Genomic DNA, 16,135 nt, shown 5'->3' on the forward strand with positions numbered 1-16,135 from the left:
GAGGCTCGAAATGCCTTTAGGGCATTTCTGGTTTGCAGTGACTGGGTTCGAACCACAGAAGCTTGAGCTTGAGGGCTTTGTTTAAGCAGGCACTTAAACAACTGAGCTACTGGGCAGGCCCCAAAAATATATATATATATTCTAAAGAGAAAAAGGAGCTAACAAAGTACAGAAGCAAAACATAAAGAGTTTTTAACTATGCTGCCCAAATCAAAGAATACCTCATACAAAAAAAACCAAAGAATACCTTATACAATATTAAAGGCACTGAGAACCCAAAGATAGCCAACCTATATGTGTTCACAAATTGGACCAAATATAAAAAGGACAAAGTCACTAGTGTGACAAAAAGCAGAACTTCACAACAATTCCCTCCACACTGCCACTACATCTTGTTCCGATTCATGATGATGATGAAGAAATGCTTCATCACCTTAACCATATTTGCAGAAGGAACGAACCTTTGCTTCACCTTTACCTACTTTCTTGGAATTAATCCTAAAGTCACTTTGTCTAAAACAGCCAACAGTGCTGCTAGAAAATGTTACAAGTGCCTTTTCAAGCACACGTGGATAAACACCAAGAAGGTCCCACCATGTCAAGACACCAGCACTGCACACGGCCGCCTACTGTGTGCCTACCCCTGTCCTGGCCACCCCTCCCGACACAGCAGAGGAGAGCACATGTGTGTGCGTGCCCACTGCAAAACAACGCCAAAGAACTGAGAAATCCGGCAGTCTAACACACTGGCGAAACCCAGAAACCCAACTTTAAAAATATGTAATAGGATTTTACCAGTCTTGAGGGGGTTTGCAAAAGTGATGTATTTATTCCAGAAATTAGAAATGAAGTCCTTTCATCTAACTCTCTGTGGCACAGCTAAAAACAGCAAAGCTAAAGATGCCAGAAGAGGGACAAGAAGTGATTTCCCCACCCCAAAATGCCATATTTAAAAAGCAGAAGGATGTTATAAGATTAGCATGAAGTAAGTGGCACCTTTAATTATATGGCCAATATTCTGAACACTTTTTATAAATTGATCTTTTGGAAGGAACAAAAAGTGACAACAAATAATATGGACAAATATGAAGTAATGAAGACATAAAGATAGCTACTTAAAAAGCACATACAGGGGTACGTGGAAAATGTAAACACTCATAAAATCAGCAGACCAAGACGATAGGCATACTAAGGTGTGAGGGAACTAGCTCGTGTACTTACTGAGCCACTTACAATTTTGGAAAAATCTTGGAGAACTGAGGAGAGATCAGAAAATTTAAAAAAGGCAAATACCAATTTTGAAACAGGATAGGAAGTGAATGGCATGAGAATACCTTTTATTAAGTGACAACAGTTCTCAGTAAAAAAAAGATCAGACAATTTTTGAGAAAAGCATTTGAACTTCTAAGGGGCCAATAAAATGATGAGTAACATGAAGAAGGATATAAAAAATCATGCCAAATTTGAATCCTTCTGATCCTCAATCTCATCAAATGTTAGACTTGAGCTTAGATAGTAGTCATAGAAACGGGAAATTTGTACAATGAACTATGTTCCCGCAAGGGTATTTCAATGCAGCGTCACTAGGGAGAAAGCTGAGGTTCATTTTAAAGTATGCACTACTGATCTACAAAAGTAAAAAGCAAGACTGTAAACTGAGAACTGACATTAACAATGAGTTTATTAAAACATTCACATATTAAATATGTAGACTCCAAAAATACAACTTGGAAAACAATAAACAAATGCATTAAAGTGAAATGATTTAAGAGATAATTTAAAGGAAAGGACAGAGTAATAACTAAAGAATGATATAAGAAAATAATGAGAATAGCCTAACTATTTCTTAATCTAGCATTGTCCTAAACACATACAAGTTAAAAATAAAAACAAATGAAAGCATTATGAGTCATTCTAATCAGATCATACATAAAATGGTGCTTGAAGTATTGGTCTTCCAGTTTCATAAAGATACAAATAGGTCATAAAGAATTGCAAACACTGAAATGATGGTTTACTTTATAAGAAAAACCAAATCAGGAAAACATAAATGGCTGTAACAAAAAAAGTTAGAATATGAATTTGGCAGAGGAAATTATGCACACTGGAGAGATTAAAGGGCAATGTAGGCTGGCTGGCAACACAGGAAGTGCTGGGAACCTCCAAACAGTACACCCCAAGGGATAGGAAGCGCTGAAGACCTCGATATAAACGCATCATTCCTAAGAAAACTACTGGACTTCCAGTCATACAGCCACCTTGCTTGGAGAGAAATGTTTTTGCCTGGTGCAATTTCCCTTTTTGACTAGAGCTAGCACTCTCTACCATGATGAGAGCTTGTAAAACCAAGAAAGGTCGCTCACCAGCTCTCTTACAATTCAGAAAAGCGACAGCATGCAGTTTTGTTTCGGTACTAGGAATTGAAGGCTGGACCTCGTGCTTGCCAGGCAGGCTCTGTGCCACTGACTAAATCCCCAGCCCAGCATGCAGTTATGAAAATTCAATGAACCAAACAATCTTCACCTTTAACATAGAAAATCAAGAGAGGTTAAGTCATATATTCACAACAGTGCATTCTTAGGTACACTGCATTTTGTAAGGAAATAATAAAGCATGGAAATTCAGACAAGTACAAATCTTTACATTTAGCTTCCTCTGGCCTTCACACGAAGCAGTGACAAGGATAAGCACCAGGCTTCACCTTGGGAAGGTTCATGGGTGTCCTCAGCCGGGTCCGGACACTCTTCATTAATATCCGCTGCTCTGTTGGCAGCAAGTGATACTTCATAGCTTCAATGAGGTAATCTTTGCAAGCACTGCTATTCTTGACCAACGCTTCTTCTTCAACCCTCTGTAAGAAGAGGGCAGATACATTCAATGCAGGGGAAACTATTCCATCATAAAAATGCCAAAGAAACAGAAGCAAAAGAAGAAACAAGCAGTGACTATCCTCTAGATCAAGCTTTACTTGTCCTCAGGCATCTGGCCTACAGAGAAAACTACAGTATCTGAATACTAATGAGAAGAACTGAAATGCAAATTATAAGCTTCAATGAAGCTACAGACTATGGAGAGCCCTTTAGATATTATACCTTCTTTTCAATGTTAAACTCCAAGTTAGTTTTAAAAATTAACAAAATTTAGACAATCCTTCAAATGAGAGAAGCATTACTAGGTTGATGTTTTTCAAACACAAAAATAGAAGATAAAATATCTGAAAAAAGATTAAAAATACTTTAAAACAATCTGCCCATTTCATAAGAATATATTGTCCTGCCTATTTTAGACCTCAAATATAGGACAGAATTTTTGTTCATTATTTTTCCTAACACCAGGGGCCTAATGATCATATTAAATAATGAGGTGTCAAGAAATCCTAAATAGCTCAGTCTGTTTGGTGGTCAGAACTGCTTGGGGATTAATCCAGGATCTCACAACGACCTATAGCCTAAGGGTACCAGGGGTCAAACTCAGGATACAGTATGCTTACCAGGCAGGAAAAAAAATTTTTTTGTTAACTGTTTTTGTTTTTTAAAAGGGTCCTACTCAGTTGCTCTGGGTGGCCTCAAACTCACAATCCTCCAGCCTTAACCTCCCAAAGGGCTGAGATCACAGGCATGCACCACTGTCCCTGACTCGGATCTGGTTTCAATCACAGCAGCAATGCTGAAATGTTCGTGGAAGGATCATAAGCAAAAAGGGCACATTTTAAACTGCTTGGAACTAATAAAGAACCACTTACTTCTCAACCTTTTTTTTTTTAGTTTAAATATAAAGAAACCAAATACAATTCATTGTGACATTATTTTTTTGGTTGAATTTTTTTTTAGGGAAGGTTTACTTTTTGTTTTTGGAGCCAAGGAACGAACACAGGGCTTCCAGCTTACTAGGCAAGCATTCTACCACTGAGCCAAATGCCCAGCCCCCATTGTGACATTATTAAGTAGAATTAAATAGCATTTGGGACAAAAAGATTTTGTTTTCTGTTCTTTTTTTCCTTGTACTGGGGATTGAGCTCAGGGTCTTGCGGACACTGGGCAAATGCTGTAGCTACAGTTTATTTAGAGGCAGGGTACTGCTACTTTTTCCAGGCTGGCCTCCTCAGCAGCTGGGGTGACAGGTGTGAGCCACCAAGCCCTTCTCTAAATTATTAAGTTTTGTTGTTCTACTTTTGTGGTACTAGGACTGACCCTGGGCTTCACCTCTGGCTAGCCAACCATGCTACCTCTGATCCATGTCCCCAGCCCACTGGATGTTTTCTGTTTTCTGTTGTTCTTTTTTTGCTCTGTAGTACATGAGATTAGACCCTGAACCTTGTGCACATTAGGCAAGAAGGTGACCTGTGAGCCACAGCGCCAGGCCCTGAGTCAAACTCTGAAATTCCCACCCTCCTAGGGACTCCAAAGAGGCTCTCAAAAGAAACAGCAAAGATGTGGAACTCTGACTGGAGCTACAGGCACACTGAACAGCCACCAACACACCCTGCAGCACTCCAGTGCAGCATTCACTTGTCCCAATCATGACTATGGGTGCAAGCGAAGCCTAAGACTGGAGAATGGTCTGCCAGGGAGCAGCTGCCAGGGACCACCGGTGCCGTGCTCCCTACCCTCCTTCCTGCCCTCCATGGCTGTGAACTGTGCGGCTCCTCACTCCCTGCGACGGGGATCCACGCACTGCCAGACAGGGCGCTGCGCTGCATGTCTGCACGTCCTGTGCACACTTACCTGAACTAAATACTCCCGAGGAAGCAGAGGCAAGCGGACATGCTCCATCAGCCGGGCCATGAACTCTTGCCGCACGTCCTTGTCATGGTTCACCCATGCTATCACTGCTTCAAATACCTTGCAAAAATACGAAGAGAGGGAGGATAACTCATGAGCTATGTGCAAAGCATCTAGATAAGGCAACTCGTGACCCTTGCACACATACTCAGATCTAATCTAGGCTTCAGAGCTTTTCAAAGTCCTGACTTGCAACACCTTTAGAAATCCATTTGCGTGAAATAAACCCGACCCACATGTGTAAACACTGTATTGTCTCACTAGTATGAGAAACTTAATATGTAAATAAAATCCAAAATGCACAACACATATTGTGAACAGTGAAGAAACTGTTCAAAAGAAACAACAAACTGTGATGGGGAAAAGGGAAAGGAAGAAAGGGTAAAAGAAAAATATATTTATACACAAGACAGTTAAGATAATTATACAGCCAGTATCTTAGTTCACTGAAAAGAAAGGTTTGTGCTAGTATTGTTTGGAAAAGATTTCATGCCTATATTATGTACTTTGAAGAGCTACTATGAAGACAATAATATGCAATGCATTGATTATTATAACTTTCCTATTAACCTGTTTTGAAACTGTTTTATTGCTATTTTTATTTTTTCTCTTTAAAATAAAAAAAGCCAACTGTTCCATTTCTTTCTCTTGTTTTACATGTGGAATTTAGTAAGGACTTTTGTATGCTTAAGAAGTACTTTTCATTTTACATGTGCTAAGCATTTTATCAACTACATTATTTACTTCTACTCAACATGAACAGTAGCTATAATACAGTAATATATGGTCTGTTTTGCTGCCTTTCTGAGTTGAATCTAGTTCACTTACACAGGTTTAAATCTCAAATTCTTTATGAATAAAAATCACTCAGAATAATAAGCAGAGTACTGGCTGAGGGAGATAGCTCAGTGGTCAAACTGCCTGCCAGGCAAGCACAAAGACCCAAATTCAATCCCTGGTACTACATGTTGTGCCAGTCCCAGAACCCTGGGCACACCACACCAGCCATGGAAACTGAGCGTGGTGGCACATGCCTGTAATCCCAGCACTGGGAGGCTGAGACAAGAGGATCACAAAAGTCTGAGCTGCGTAGTAAGATCCTGTACCAAATAAATAAAAGATTAAAAAAAAAATTTAATAATGTAGAATAATACTGTTTAGTGCAAATCATGAGCTCTTACAAATTTTGAACTTTTCTGTAGGTCTGCAAATGTTGGGCCATACACACATAAATCAAAGGTCTAGAGAACTGGTCAACTCTGCTCCGTCCCAAAATGTAGTATTTTGAGTTTATTTGCAAACTAAATAAAAGGCATTACTGCTTATAAGATATCTCTAAAAGAAAGCTAATAAGCCAGTATGAAGACAGTGTTTTTCTAAACAATTTCCCTTAGACTGATGAATGTGTTATCTGATGATCTTTAAAAGGTTGTAGAATATGTATGAGAATATGCAAATAGATTATTGGGAACAAAAATAGGTTACTTTGATATAGTAGTAAAAGCAAGAAACTAAAAATAATGCACATTATAATCATCATGCCTCTCTAATTCTGTCACCAAGTATTCCAAGTACCAGCTGGTAGATTACAAAGAAGTCAACAGACAATCTACTCTGTCCCTCGATCCGCCATTTCTCAGTTCTGTCCTCTCCCCATCCCCGCACTGTTTTCCAACCAGGGCCATGTTCACTCCACTGGCTTCCTGGGCTAGCGTGAAAGCCAGTCTCCACTGGTCATCTACATAATCACACTTCACACCACCTACGCCCTTATTCGTTATCTCCACCCCGAGCCTTAGCTGCCCCTGCAACCAGCACAGCGCCACAGAGTGATGGCTAAAGCTGGGATGCAGGCGCCTTCCAGCTTTCATCTGAGGCTCTCGAGATGCTTCTCTGGGCAAGCCAATGTCATTCACGTAAAAAGTCTGACTACTGAAACCAGTATGCTATGAAAACCCAAAGAAGTTATGGGAAGGAAGGAGAGAGATGGAATATGGAGAAAGAAGAAAAACAAGCCCTCAGGAGTCACAGGACTCAGAGGAGCAGCAGCCTTGGACATTCCAGACCAACAAGATGCCAAACACAGAACTGAAGCCCACAAGTAGGGTTAGGGTTCCCAGAACCAGGGCGGATATCCTCAGGCACTTGGGCCCTCCAGCTGAAGCCTCAGAGGCCATGGAGCAGAAACACCCATACCGCGTCCGCACAAAAGCAGACTGTAACACTGTGGGCTTACTGGCAAGGTACTGTTACATTCTGGGTAGCTGCTAGGCAGCAGGGAAAACCAGAGCAGCCCTCCTGATACTTCTCTAATGTAGGCTTATGGTATTCTCTCCTTGCTTAAAACCCCTAAAATGCAATAAAGTTAATCACTGCAATAAGTTTACTTTTGTTTAACACAGCTGAGAAGGTATCTGATGATGTCATCTTCCCATTTCATCTCCTGCCATTCTGTCAAACGTACTCTAAATTTCAATCATATGTAAGCAAGTTGAATACAATTATTACATAATTTTTAAAAAAAAATTTGGAGGAACTAGGTATTGAATGCCAAGAGCACTGAGCTACATTCCCACTCACCCCTTTTAAAAGACAGGATCTTGCTGAATTGCCCGGGCTGGCCTTGGTCTCCCAGGCCTGAGGAGCCGAGGTTCCAGGTGCACACCACTGCCAAGGGCTCCGCCACCTCTCCCTGGAATGCTGCCACCTAGCTCTCTTACAAATTCAAGCTCTTTCTTTGTGGGGCTAGGGACTAAAACAGGGACCTTCCCACTGACTGATGGCCCCATCCCTTATTTTTTATTTTGAGACAGGGTCTTGCTAAGAGACTTACCCAAACTGAGCTTGTCTTGCCATCCTGCATCAGGCTCCCAGAGAACTTAGAATACAGGTGTGTGCCACCACGTGCAGTTTCAAACTTAAAGACTTGACTCATACATATGAACCAAGCTCAACTACCGTCCCCAGCAAAATTAAATGCTTTTATGATACTTTTTACAGTATTTTTTTCTTTTTTGTTTCTGAGACAGAATTTCCCTCTGTAATCTAAACTGGTCAACTCATGATCTGCCTACCTCAGTCTCTCCTAAGTGCTGAGATTACAGCCATGTTCCACCACATCCAGTTTCCTTTACAGCATTCTGTGTACTCCATTTATTCCACCAGTATACATAGAAGTAAGCAAGTCTATTTGTTAATCTTCTCATGTGTCGGACCTCAGGATGTCGGCACGAGGCAGTGTGCATATACTGAGTGTAAGTGGTCATGCCGTCCTCCTGTGCTCTAATGTGCTAACCTCACACATCTCACAGATGGTTTCATGTAGTTTTTCATACTGTACCCATCATGGTGAGATGTCTTTTTATTCCCAGGTGTAATGACTGTCCTGAGAAACACATTTAGTTTACACAGCCTTAAATGCAAACTACATCAAAGAGAAACTCGAGTTTCACTTCTCATACACATGGTGCTTTGTGTCCTAATTCTCCTGCACTACAATCTGCGCTCCCAAAAAATAACCAGAACTTAAAAGAAGCTTCTTTCTCCAACTACATGAAAGGTACAGGAAGATGATGAAGGCAGACCAAAATGTGAAGAGACAGCTGGGGGTGCGGGGCAAGGCCAGGAGAGAGAGGATGCACACCCACTGGTGGGGTAAGGCCCAGGTCTCGGGAAACTAAGCTGAATGAAGATGACAACCAAAGACATTCAGTCTAGACCTGGCAGAACTCTGCCCCCTGGGAAGCTGCTTTCCCCTCACAAGAGACTGGAATTGTACTAGTGAAAGTGACTCTTTAAGTCAGAGTCATATGCATTTAACTGTAGGAAGAAACTCACTTCCCAAAAGGAACTGATTTCAGAAAATTTAATGTGTGCAAGCTCTTGATGTAGAAGCAAGGTATAAAATTCTATGCCTAGCAGTGTGGGGAACTTCCCAAGAAGTGGACTTATATAACCAACAATCAACTAGCTGTGCTTCTTAACTTTCAGGTCCAAGATCACTGGCTGTCACTACACAACAGGATCATACATTTATAAAATAGACTGAAATAAAGGAGGCAAAAGACAGTGTCACTGCATAATGGGAAATGCACCAGACACTTACCTTCTCTTCTGAGGAAATGGTAAGTTTGTCACTGGAGATTAAGCTGCACACTTGTTCAATGCCAAGGTTGAGAAATTCTTCACTAAGTACAACATCAGCAAAGTGTTGCTCTATTTGGGAATTAGACAGAGAATTTGTTAACATCCAGAGCTTGCTATCACAGTTGCAAATTGCTGCAAAAGGAATGCTTCTTAACTAAATCTGAGAATAAGAACAGTAGCTGCACTTCCCCTAAGCAAGAACTCACCTCAACAAACTCAGAGGGGCCAGGGGTGAGGGTCCCCAGGGATCTGCTGACACTGCAAGGACGCAACAGGCAGGAAGGCTGTGGAGAGGGACTGTCACTCAGGGAATCACTGCTGTATGACCTGGTATATTTTATTCCTCACATGGTAAAGACCCAACCAGTGTTTATAAAATCCTTTGATCAAAGAACTGTGTCTTGTAAAGAATAAGGTTTCAATAATTTAGTGCTTATTAGTATCATGATCCCTAAGTTCTAAACTAAAAATCTGCTAGAAAAGGCAGGTTTCTCAAGCCAACATTTTGGTCCTAGCCTTCCAAGGTCAATTAAGATTCAGATATATGAGAACCTGTATTGCAACATCATGTAACTTATTTGTGTCCCTAATTTTCTGATCAAGGAGATTATGGGGCCAAAGAGGAAAGCAATCAACGATGTAGAGTGTGCCTAAGGGGAGTCACATGGAGATAAAACATTTTCTCAGGCTTTCACAGAGAGCACATTGGCCAAGCAATGGCCGAGATTCATCCACCTGGCTGCCACTGACAAAGGATCTACAATCTCAGATACAGGGTCTCAGGATAAATCCTGAGGGGATTTGACTGACCTTATCAGATACAAAAGCTACAACTCTTGTTGCATAGGTCTTGCTTTATCTTGGTCTTAACCATCCGGCAGAAAAATATAAAAATGAAGCATAAGAAGTAAAGCCATGGTGTTATGTTGAGCTGTAGGGGACTCAGGTCAACAATTTCTGACATTGCCAGTCAAGCAGAAGACCCAATACTATTATGGACTCCTGGACTATTTTGGAATATTTTGCTGAGTTCATACACCTATAATATTTAAATGATGGAACTAAACAAAAAAAGGAGATATACATGAATGTCCATTTTGTATCTGTGTATTCAAAATGGTTAGGATAGATATATAATTACATTCTCTTAATTCAAGGAATAGAGGGATTTGTTCTAATAGTGTTTGTAAACAGGATATCATGTCTGCATCTTGTACAACAAACAGCCACTAGGAAGACAGTATGCAATGTGTTAATTATTGGAACTGTCCTACCAATTTGAAATTGTCTCATTGCTATTTCTCAATAAAATTATGAAAAAAAAAAGAAGTGGAAGTATCGTAATGGACACTGTGGATCAGAGATGGAAAAATTCACAGTGGATGTCTATGCACTCAGAAGGTGGAGGACTGAGTAGCTGTGGATAGTTGAAGACATGGAAGCTTATGGTTGAAGACATGGAGTCACTGGTGTGAGTCTGTGCGAGAAGGCCAAGGAGACTGCCCTGGAGGGCTGGAAAGCTAAGGAAACTGGAGACCAATGTTCAGAGCAAGTGGAGAACACCAGCGCTCACCACTAAAGTGGCACACTTTCTTCTTCTTTCCCTTTTTATTCAGGCCAGGCTATAAGCCCATTGGTTTGTGCATCCACATTCAAGATGGGTCTTTCCCTTCCAATCTGCTGGCCTACATATCGCCCCACAGATACACCTAGAACTTCACTAATCTGCTAGGCAGTTCTTACTGAAGCCTAGTTACCCTGTCACAATTAATGATCATACCACAACAGGAGGGAATTTAAAAAAAAAATTAAAAAAGAAGAAACTGTCCTACCAATTCAATTTGAAACTGTCTCATTGCTATTTGTTTCTCAATAAAATTATTGAAAAAAAAAAGAAAGAAAAGGTAGGTTTCTTATTGGTCTTCATAATTAACCACATTAAACAGTGGTTCTTAAAAAGACTTTTCTGAGGTGAAATAAACAATTCATTTCAAATAGGTACTTCAAAATACCATAAAAATTATTAGTTGGTTTCCTCTTCAGAACAATTGAGCAATACAATCTGTATTACCACAAATGTTACTACTCACTTTACAAAAGGTTCATTAAACCTTTAAAAATAATCAGTGCCAGGCTAAGTACTAAATGACTAGACTCACAAAAAAATCCAACATATCTATCTATCTATCTATCTATCTATTCTATCTATCTATCTATTTTTTTTTGACACTTGAAGTTTTGGATAAACAAACATGGCAGTGAAATAAATATAAAAATGAAGACAAAATGAGAAATAATGAAAAGGAAAAATAAATGGAACATTTTTGTTGTTATTCGAAAGTATGTAGAACAGGTGAAAGTATGAAGAAAGGGGTTCAGGGTTCATCATATTGTCTCAGCAATGAGAAAACTAAGACAAGAAATGCTCAGGTATGTAGACACATATTTTTAAATTATTTCCAAAGTCAGGCTTTCTATATGAATAAGACTTCCTTCTCTGAAAACTCTTCTTCCTTCGCCCCCTCCCCCACATTAGAGGTTGAATCCAGAACCTTCATATTGAGCTACAACCCAACCATTCTTATTTTTATGTTAAGACAGGGTCTCACTAAACCACTAAGCTGCCTAGGTTGGGCTTGAACTGATAGTACTCCTGACTCAGCCTCTCAATACTGAAATTATAGGCATGTGACACCATGCCCAGCTGCTCTGTTGAAAAATCTTTGGTACAGTATCTAACATTTACACCCTGTACTGGGTTTTTTTTGGAAAAAGTAGTGAAGTGTTACTGAATATGTGATGTGTCACTAAATATGGAGGGCATCACGTGGCAACATCTGGTAGTAGTTTACTGATGGCCTTCCCTCCCCTCCCCTCCCTTCCCCTTCCCTCCCTTCTCTTCCCTTCCCTTACTAACTGTGCATGATGCGCTGGACTCAGCGGTAAGGACTCTAACAGGACTGTTACCTGGAGCACGCTTCCCAGGGACCAGCATGCCAGGCAGCAAGGAAGCACCAGGAACCTGGTGGAGCCATGCTAAGGCCCGTGCACAGACACACAATGACACGCTGAAGTCTGGCTCTGCAGTTTTGTCCTGGGACTAATCTTGATTTAATGTTATCTAAAGAGTATCTATGGCTAAAGCAAGATTCCAAACTCGTGGTTTATGAGGCTTGACCTCCATCCCACAAAGCCCCGCAGTCAGCCACCTACAGGCTGCCAGCACTAGCACTGCCCCACCCTCACCATCTGCACAATGGCCGAGGGCTGACATTGCCAACGGGATCCATGATACCTGGGCTTATAGCTGCCCTCTCCTCCTGATAACCAGGCCTGTCCTGTGTGATCCTGTGAACTCTCACTCAGCAGCAAACCAAAAACACTAAAAAATAGGATCTAAACTTTCTACAGTACATGTTCCAAAGCAACTATCATTTTTTTTCTTCTTTATAACCCCTGTACTAGAAGTGGAAAAAAAATTCAGTGAAAAATAGTTTATTGATTTAAGCACCTGCTAAGTGCCACTGGAAATTGAGATTAGAGGGTGAATTATTAGCTAATGAAAGATTTCTAAAGAACCACCAAATGCATATTTAAGCAATATAGTAATTACAGCATATCTAAATAATATACTAGCAAGCTCTTCCATAAATAGGATGTGCGCACATTACTATCTTCCCAACAACAGCTCCCTTTATGCCCATATCACAATCTTGCTTTTGTGTCACACCATCCGGCTTTTGGATTCTGGGCTAGAATGGGACACTACGAAAATTCCAGACCTGTGGTCCACAGTGAGACTCATGATCAAGAGAAAGCATTACATGATAGTGTACACACACCTACACACAAAGACAAGGAATCTTTGCATGCCAGTGTACATTGTAGTATACACACACCCACATGCAAAGACACAGGCATCTTCACATGAACCTCTTTGCCATGGTTTATACAATGTAGGTTCAGGCCTCAGAATGATTTGTGATAAGAAAGGAAAATACTATCCTTCAGGGGAAGAGAAGTTGTACAGTTATTAAGGAAACAAAATCCAAAACACATCTCTGAAGAGAGCCACTTGCTTATATCTCTCATCCTGCTTTTTTTTTTTTTTTTTTTTTTTAATGTATTTGGTTGTTGCAGTCTTGTTACACAGCTCCAGGGCAAGAGAAGTTGTATAGCTATTAAGGAAATAAAATCCAGATTCGACCCAGAGCCTAGGGCCAGCGTGTGAGTGAGACAACCTAGGGCCCGATGGATCCTGATTGGACCCAGAGCCACACCCGGCATGTGAGTGAGACGACCCAGTGCCCGGTGGACCCTGATTTGACCCAAAGCCCAGGCCCAGCATGGAACCTGCAGCAGAACTCCCTGCAAAGAGGCTAGAGGCAAGACCCATCCAGCTGATTCAGGAGAACATCTTGCCAGAGTGGCACAGAGGGTTCAACTCCAAGGGCTGCAACAGGAAGAAGTGGAGCACAGCAGCCAGACCCAAGCCACACCCACTTGGATGAATTTGAACTTGGTAGATCCAGACCTGGTGTTAAGGTAATAACTCTATCTAAACTCTACACCAAAGTTTAGAAGACAGTGCTGTATATGGGTACTGGACTCTTTTAGAATATTTTGCTGAGTTTACGCACCTATAATATTCAGATAACGAAACTTAACAAAAAAAGGGGATACAGATGAATGTCCATTTTGTATCTGTATATTCAAAATGGTTGGGATAGATATATAGTTACATTCCCTTAATGAATAGAGGGATTTGTTCTAATGGTGTTTGTAAATAGGATATCATGTCTGCATCTTGTACAGCAATGAACCACTAGGAAGAATGTATGCAATGCGTTAATTATTGAAACTGTCCTACCAATTTGGTTTGAAACTGTGTCATTGCTATTTGTTTCTCAATAAAATTATGGGGGGAAAAAAGATTAAAAAAAAAAAAGAAGACAGTGCTGTAGAAAATAACAAAGAGAAGGAACAAAATGCAGTCTCAGACCCCAAGTCTACCCAGAACAAATGCAGAAGGCACATTGGAAATCACACACCTGAAATCTCTGAAATAATAGCATCAGAAGTAAAGAAACAACTGCACAAAGGTATAGAGGAAATCAGATCAGACATAATTTCTGAAGTAAAAAAATAAATGATAACTATAATGAAAGAAGTATTAAGTGCTTCTAAAGAAGACACTGATAAAAAAAATAGAGCAGAATATAAAAATGATGGAATACTTGCGGGGCCAGGGAGATAGCTCAGTAGAATAAGTGCTTTCCTGGCAAGTGCAAGGGCCTGAGTTCAATCCTTGGTTCCGAAAAAAAAAAAAAAAAGATGGAATACTTGAAAAAGCAATATAAGAAAGAAATAGAATGCATGAAGCAGATCCAAAGTGATATACAGGAATTTAAAACCTCAATCACAAGCTGGCAAAACCGTTTGAATGAAAGTGAGAATACACTTTCAGACCTTAAAGACACCACTGCAGCTAGTGAAAAAGAAAAGATCTCTTAAAAACAACTAGGATGCAGGAAAAAATAATTCAATACCTGCAAGACGATGCAAAGATGAACAATGTGAGACTAACAGGCATCAATGAGAAGGAAAGAGTCAATACAAATGATATAAAAAGAATATGGGCAAACGTAATAGCAGAAAACTTCCCAAATATGGGGCAACAATCTGACATTCAGTAACCGAAGCATATAGAACTCCAAATAACATCAACCCAATTAAAAATACACCCAGACACACAATAATCAAGATCCCAGAAATTCAGCACAGCAACCGTATACTAAAAGCCACTAAAGAAAAGAAACAGATCACATTTAAAGGAAAACCCTTCAGGATAACGGCAGATTTCTCTTCACAAACCATCAAGGCGAGAAAAGCATGGAGCAAAGTACTTCAAGTCTTGCAAGAAAACAAATTCCAACCCAGACTGATATACCCAGCAAAACTCTCCATCAAGTATAATGGAGAAGTGAAATACTTCCATGACAAAGAACAACCTAAGAATTTCATGATGACAAAGCCAAACCTACACAGACTACTAAAAAAATGTTCTAGAGAGGGAGCAAAATGACCACTCCTCCATGAATGAGAATGGAAAGAATCCACCAAGTAGGGCAAACAAACACAGGAGAATAAGAGGTAAACAAAAGCAGTCTTTCAGTTATTCTTTTGTACACAGCAGCGAGATATTTCCATCAGCATACTCTACAAGTGGATTTCGCCTGCACCCTGTGGGTCATGATTCAGTCCGGGTCTACAGGGTGGATATTAAGGAAATAGCTGTAGCTCAGTCCCACAAGTGACACCTGGCCACCAGTAAGTGTTATGGACATTATCCATGTCCAGGACACACTAAAACTTTGTGTGATATCCTATCCCTAAACTGTTAGAAGTGCTGGTCATTAATTTGTCATTACAATATTTATCTTATGTTTTATTCTTAGTAATTCCTTACTATCACGAAAACTTTTTCTGAGTTCAATTGTTTTGAAACATTTAATTTTTAATTTAGTATTTAATTTTCTGAATATTGCTTAATCTTAATTTTTGTTTTAAGATTTATACCGTATATTTGACTATATAAAAGACATGGTATGATATTTTCTCCTAGTATTAGAAACTTTAAAAAGTATATTTCCATTTTCCATTGACTCTATATTACTTCTTCCACATCTTTTATACACACACATGAACCAAAAAACTATGTGTATAACCCGACGTAAGATTGATACTGTTTCATAGAAATCTTTAATGACCTTTTAAATGGGTTCATCTAATATATTTTACATAGTCCTGCATAACTATCATTTTGAGAGCTCTTTATTCTTCATCCAGAGCATGCAGCAACTTCTCTTGCCTTCTGGATTATGCTCTTTAGTACTTCCTATAAGCTACATCTGGATGTATTAGAATATTTCGAGTTTGTATAACTGGAAAATATTTTACTTTTAGTTTTCAAAGGTATGTTTGCCAAGTATAAAATCCAAAGAGGACAGATCTGTTTTATTTCCTTTCAGTCCTTTAATTAGTCTAGTTTCTTACACACTTGGTCTTCTTTTTCTTTCTTTCTAATGTGGAATAAGATGCTAATTCTAATTCTAATTCTAATTCTAATTCTAATTCTAATTCTAATTCTAATGTGGAATTTTGTTCTCCCATAGGTAATTTTTTTAAAATTTTTTATTTATGTGTGT

At 39.7% G+C, this 16,135-nt stretch overlaps 1 protein-coding gene across 3 annotated transcripts in view; it reads right to left on the reverse strand.

Moving 5' to 3' along the window:
* The window catches only part of Klhl2 (kelch like family member 2), a 108,726-nt gene that overhangs the window by 16,680 nt on the left and 75,911 nt on the right, over window positions 1-16,135 (reverse strand). For all 3 annotated transcript variants that reach the window (XM_023714664.1, XM_004630607.3, XM_023714665.1), the window contains 3 exons: window positions 8,887-8,996; window positions 4,725-4,841; window positions 2,702-2,851 (listed from right to left, as the gene is read on the reverse strand). In XM_023714664.1, coding sequence (XP_023570432.1) covers window positions 2,702-2,851; window positions 4,725-4,841; window positions 8,887-8,996 — 377 coding nt within the window. The remainder of the gene's footprint in view (window positions 1-2,701; window positions 2,852-4,724; window positions 4,842-8,886; window positions 8,997-16,135) is intronic.

Source organism: Octodon degus, unplaced genomic scaffold (genome assembly GCF_000260255.1).
Source record: "Octodon degus isolate 3935 unplaced genomic scaffold, OctDeg1.0 scaffold00036, whole genome shotgun sequence".
NCBI classification, from domain to species: Eukaryota; Metazoa; Chordata; class Mammalia; order Rodentia; family Octodontidae; genus Octodon; species Octodon degus.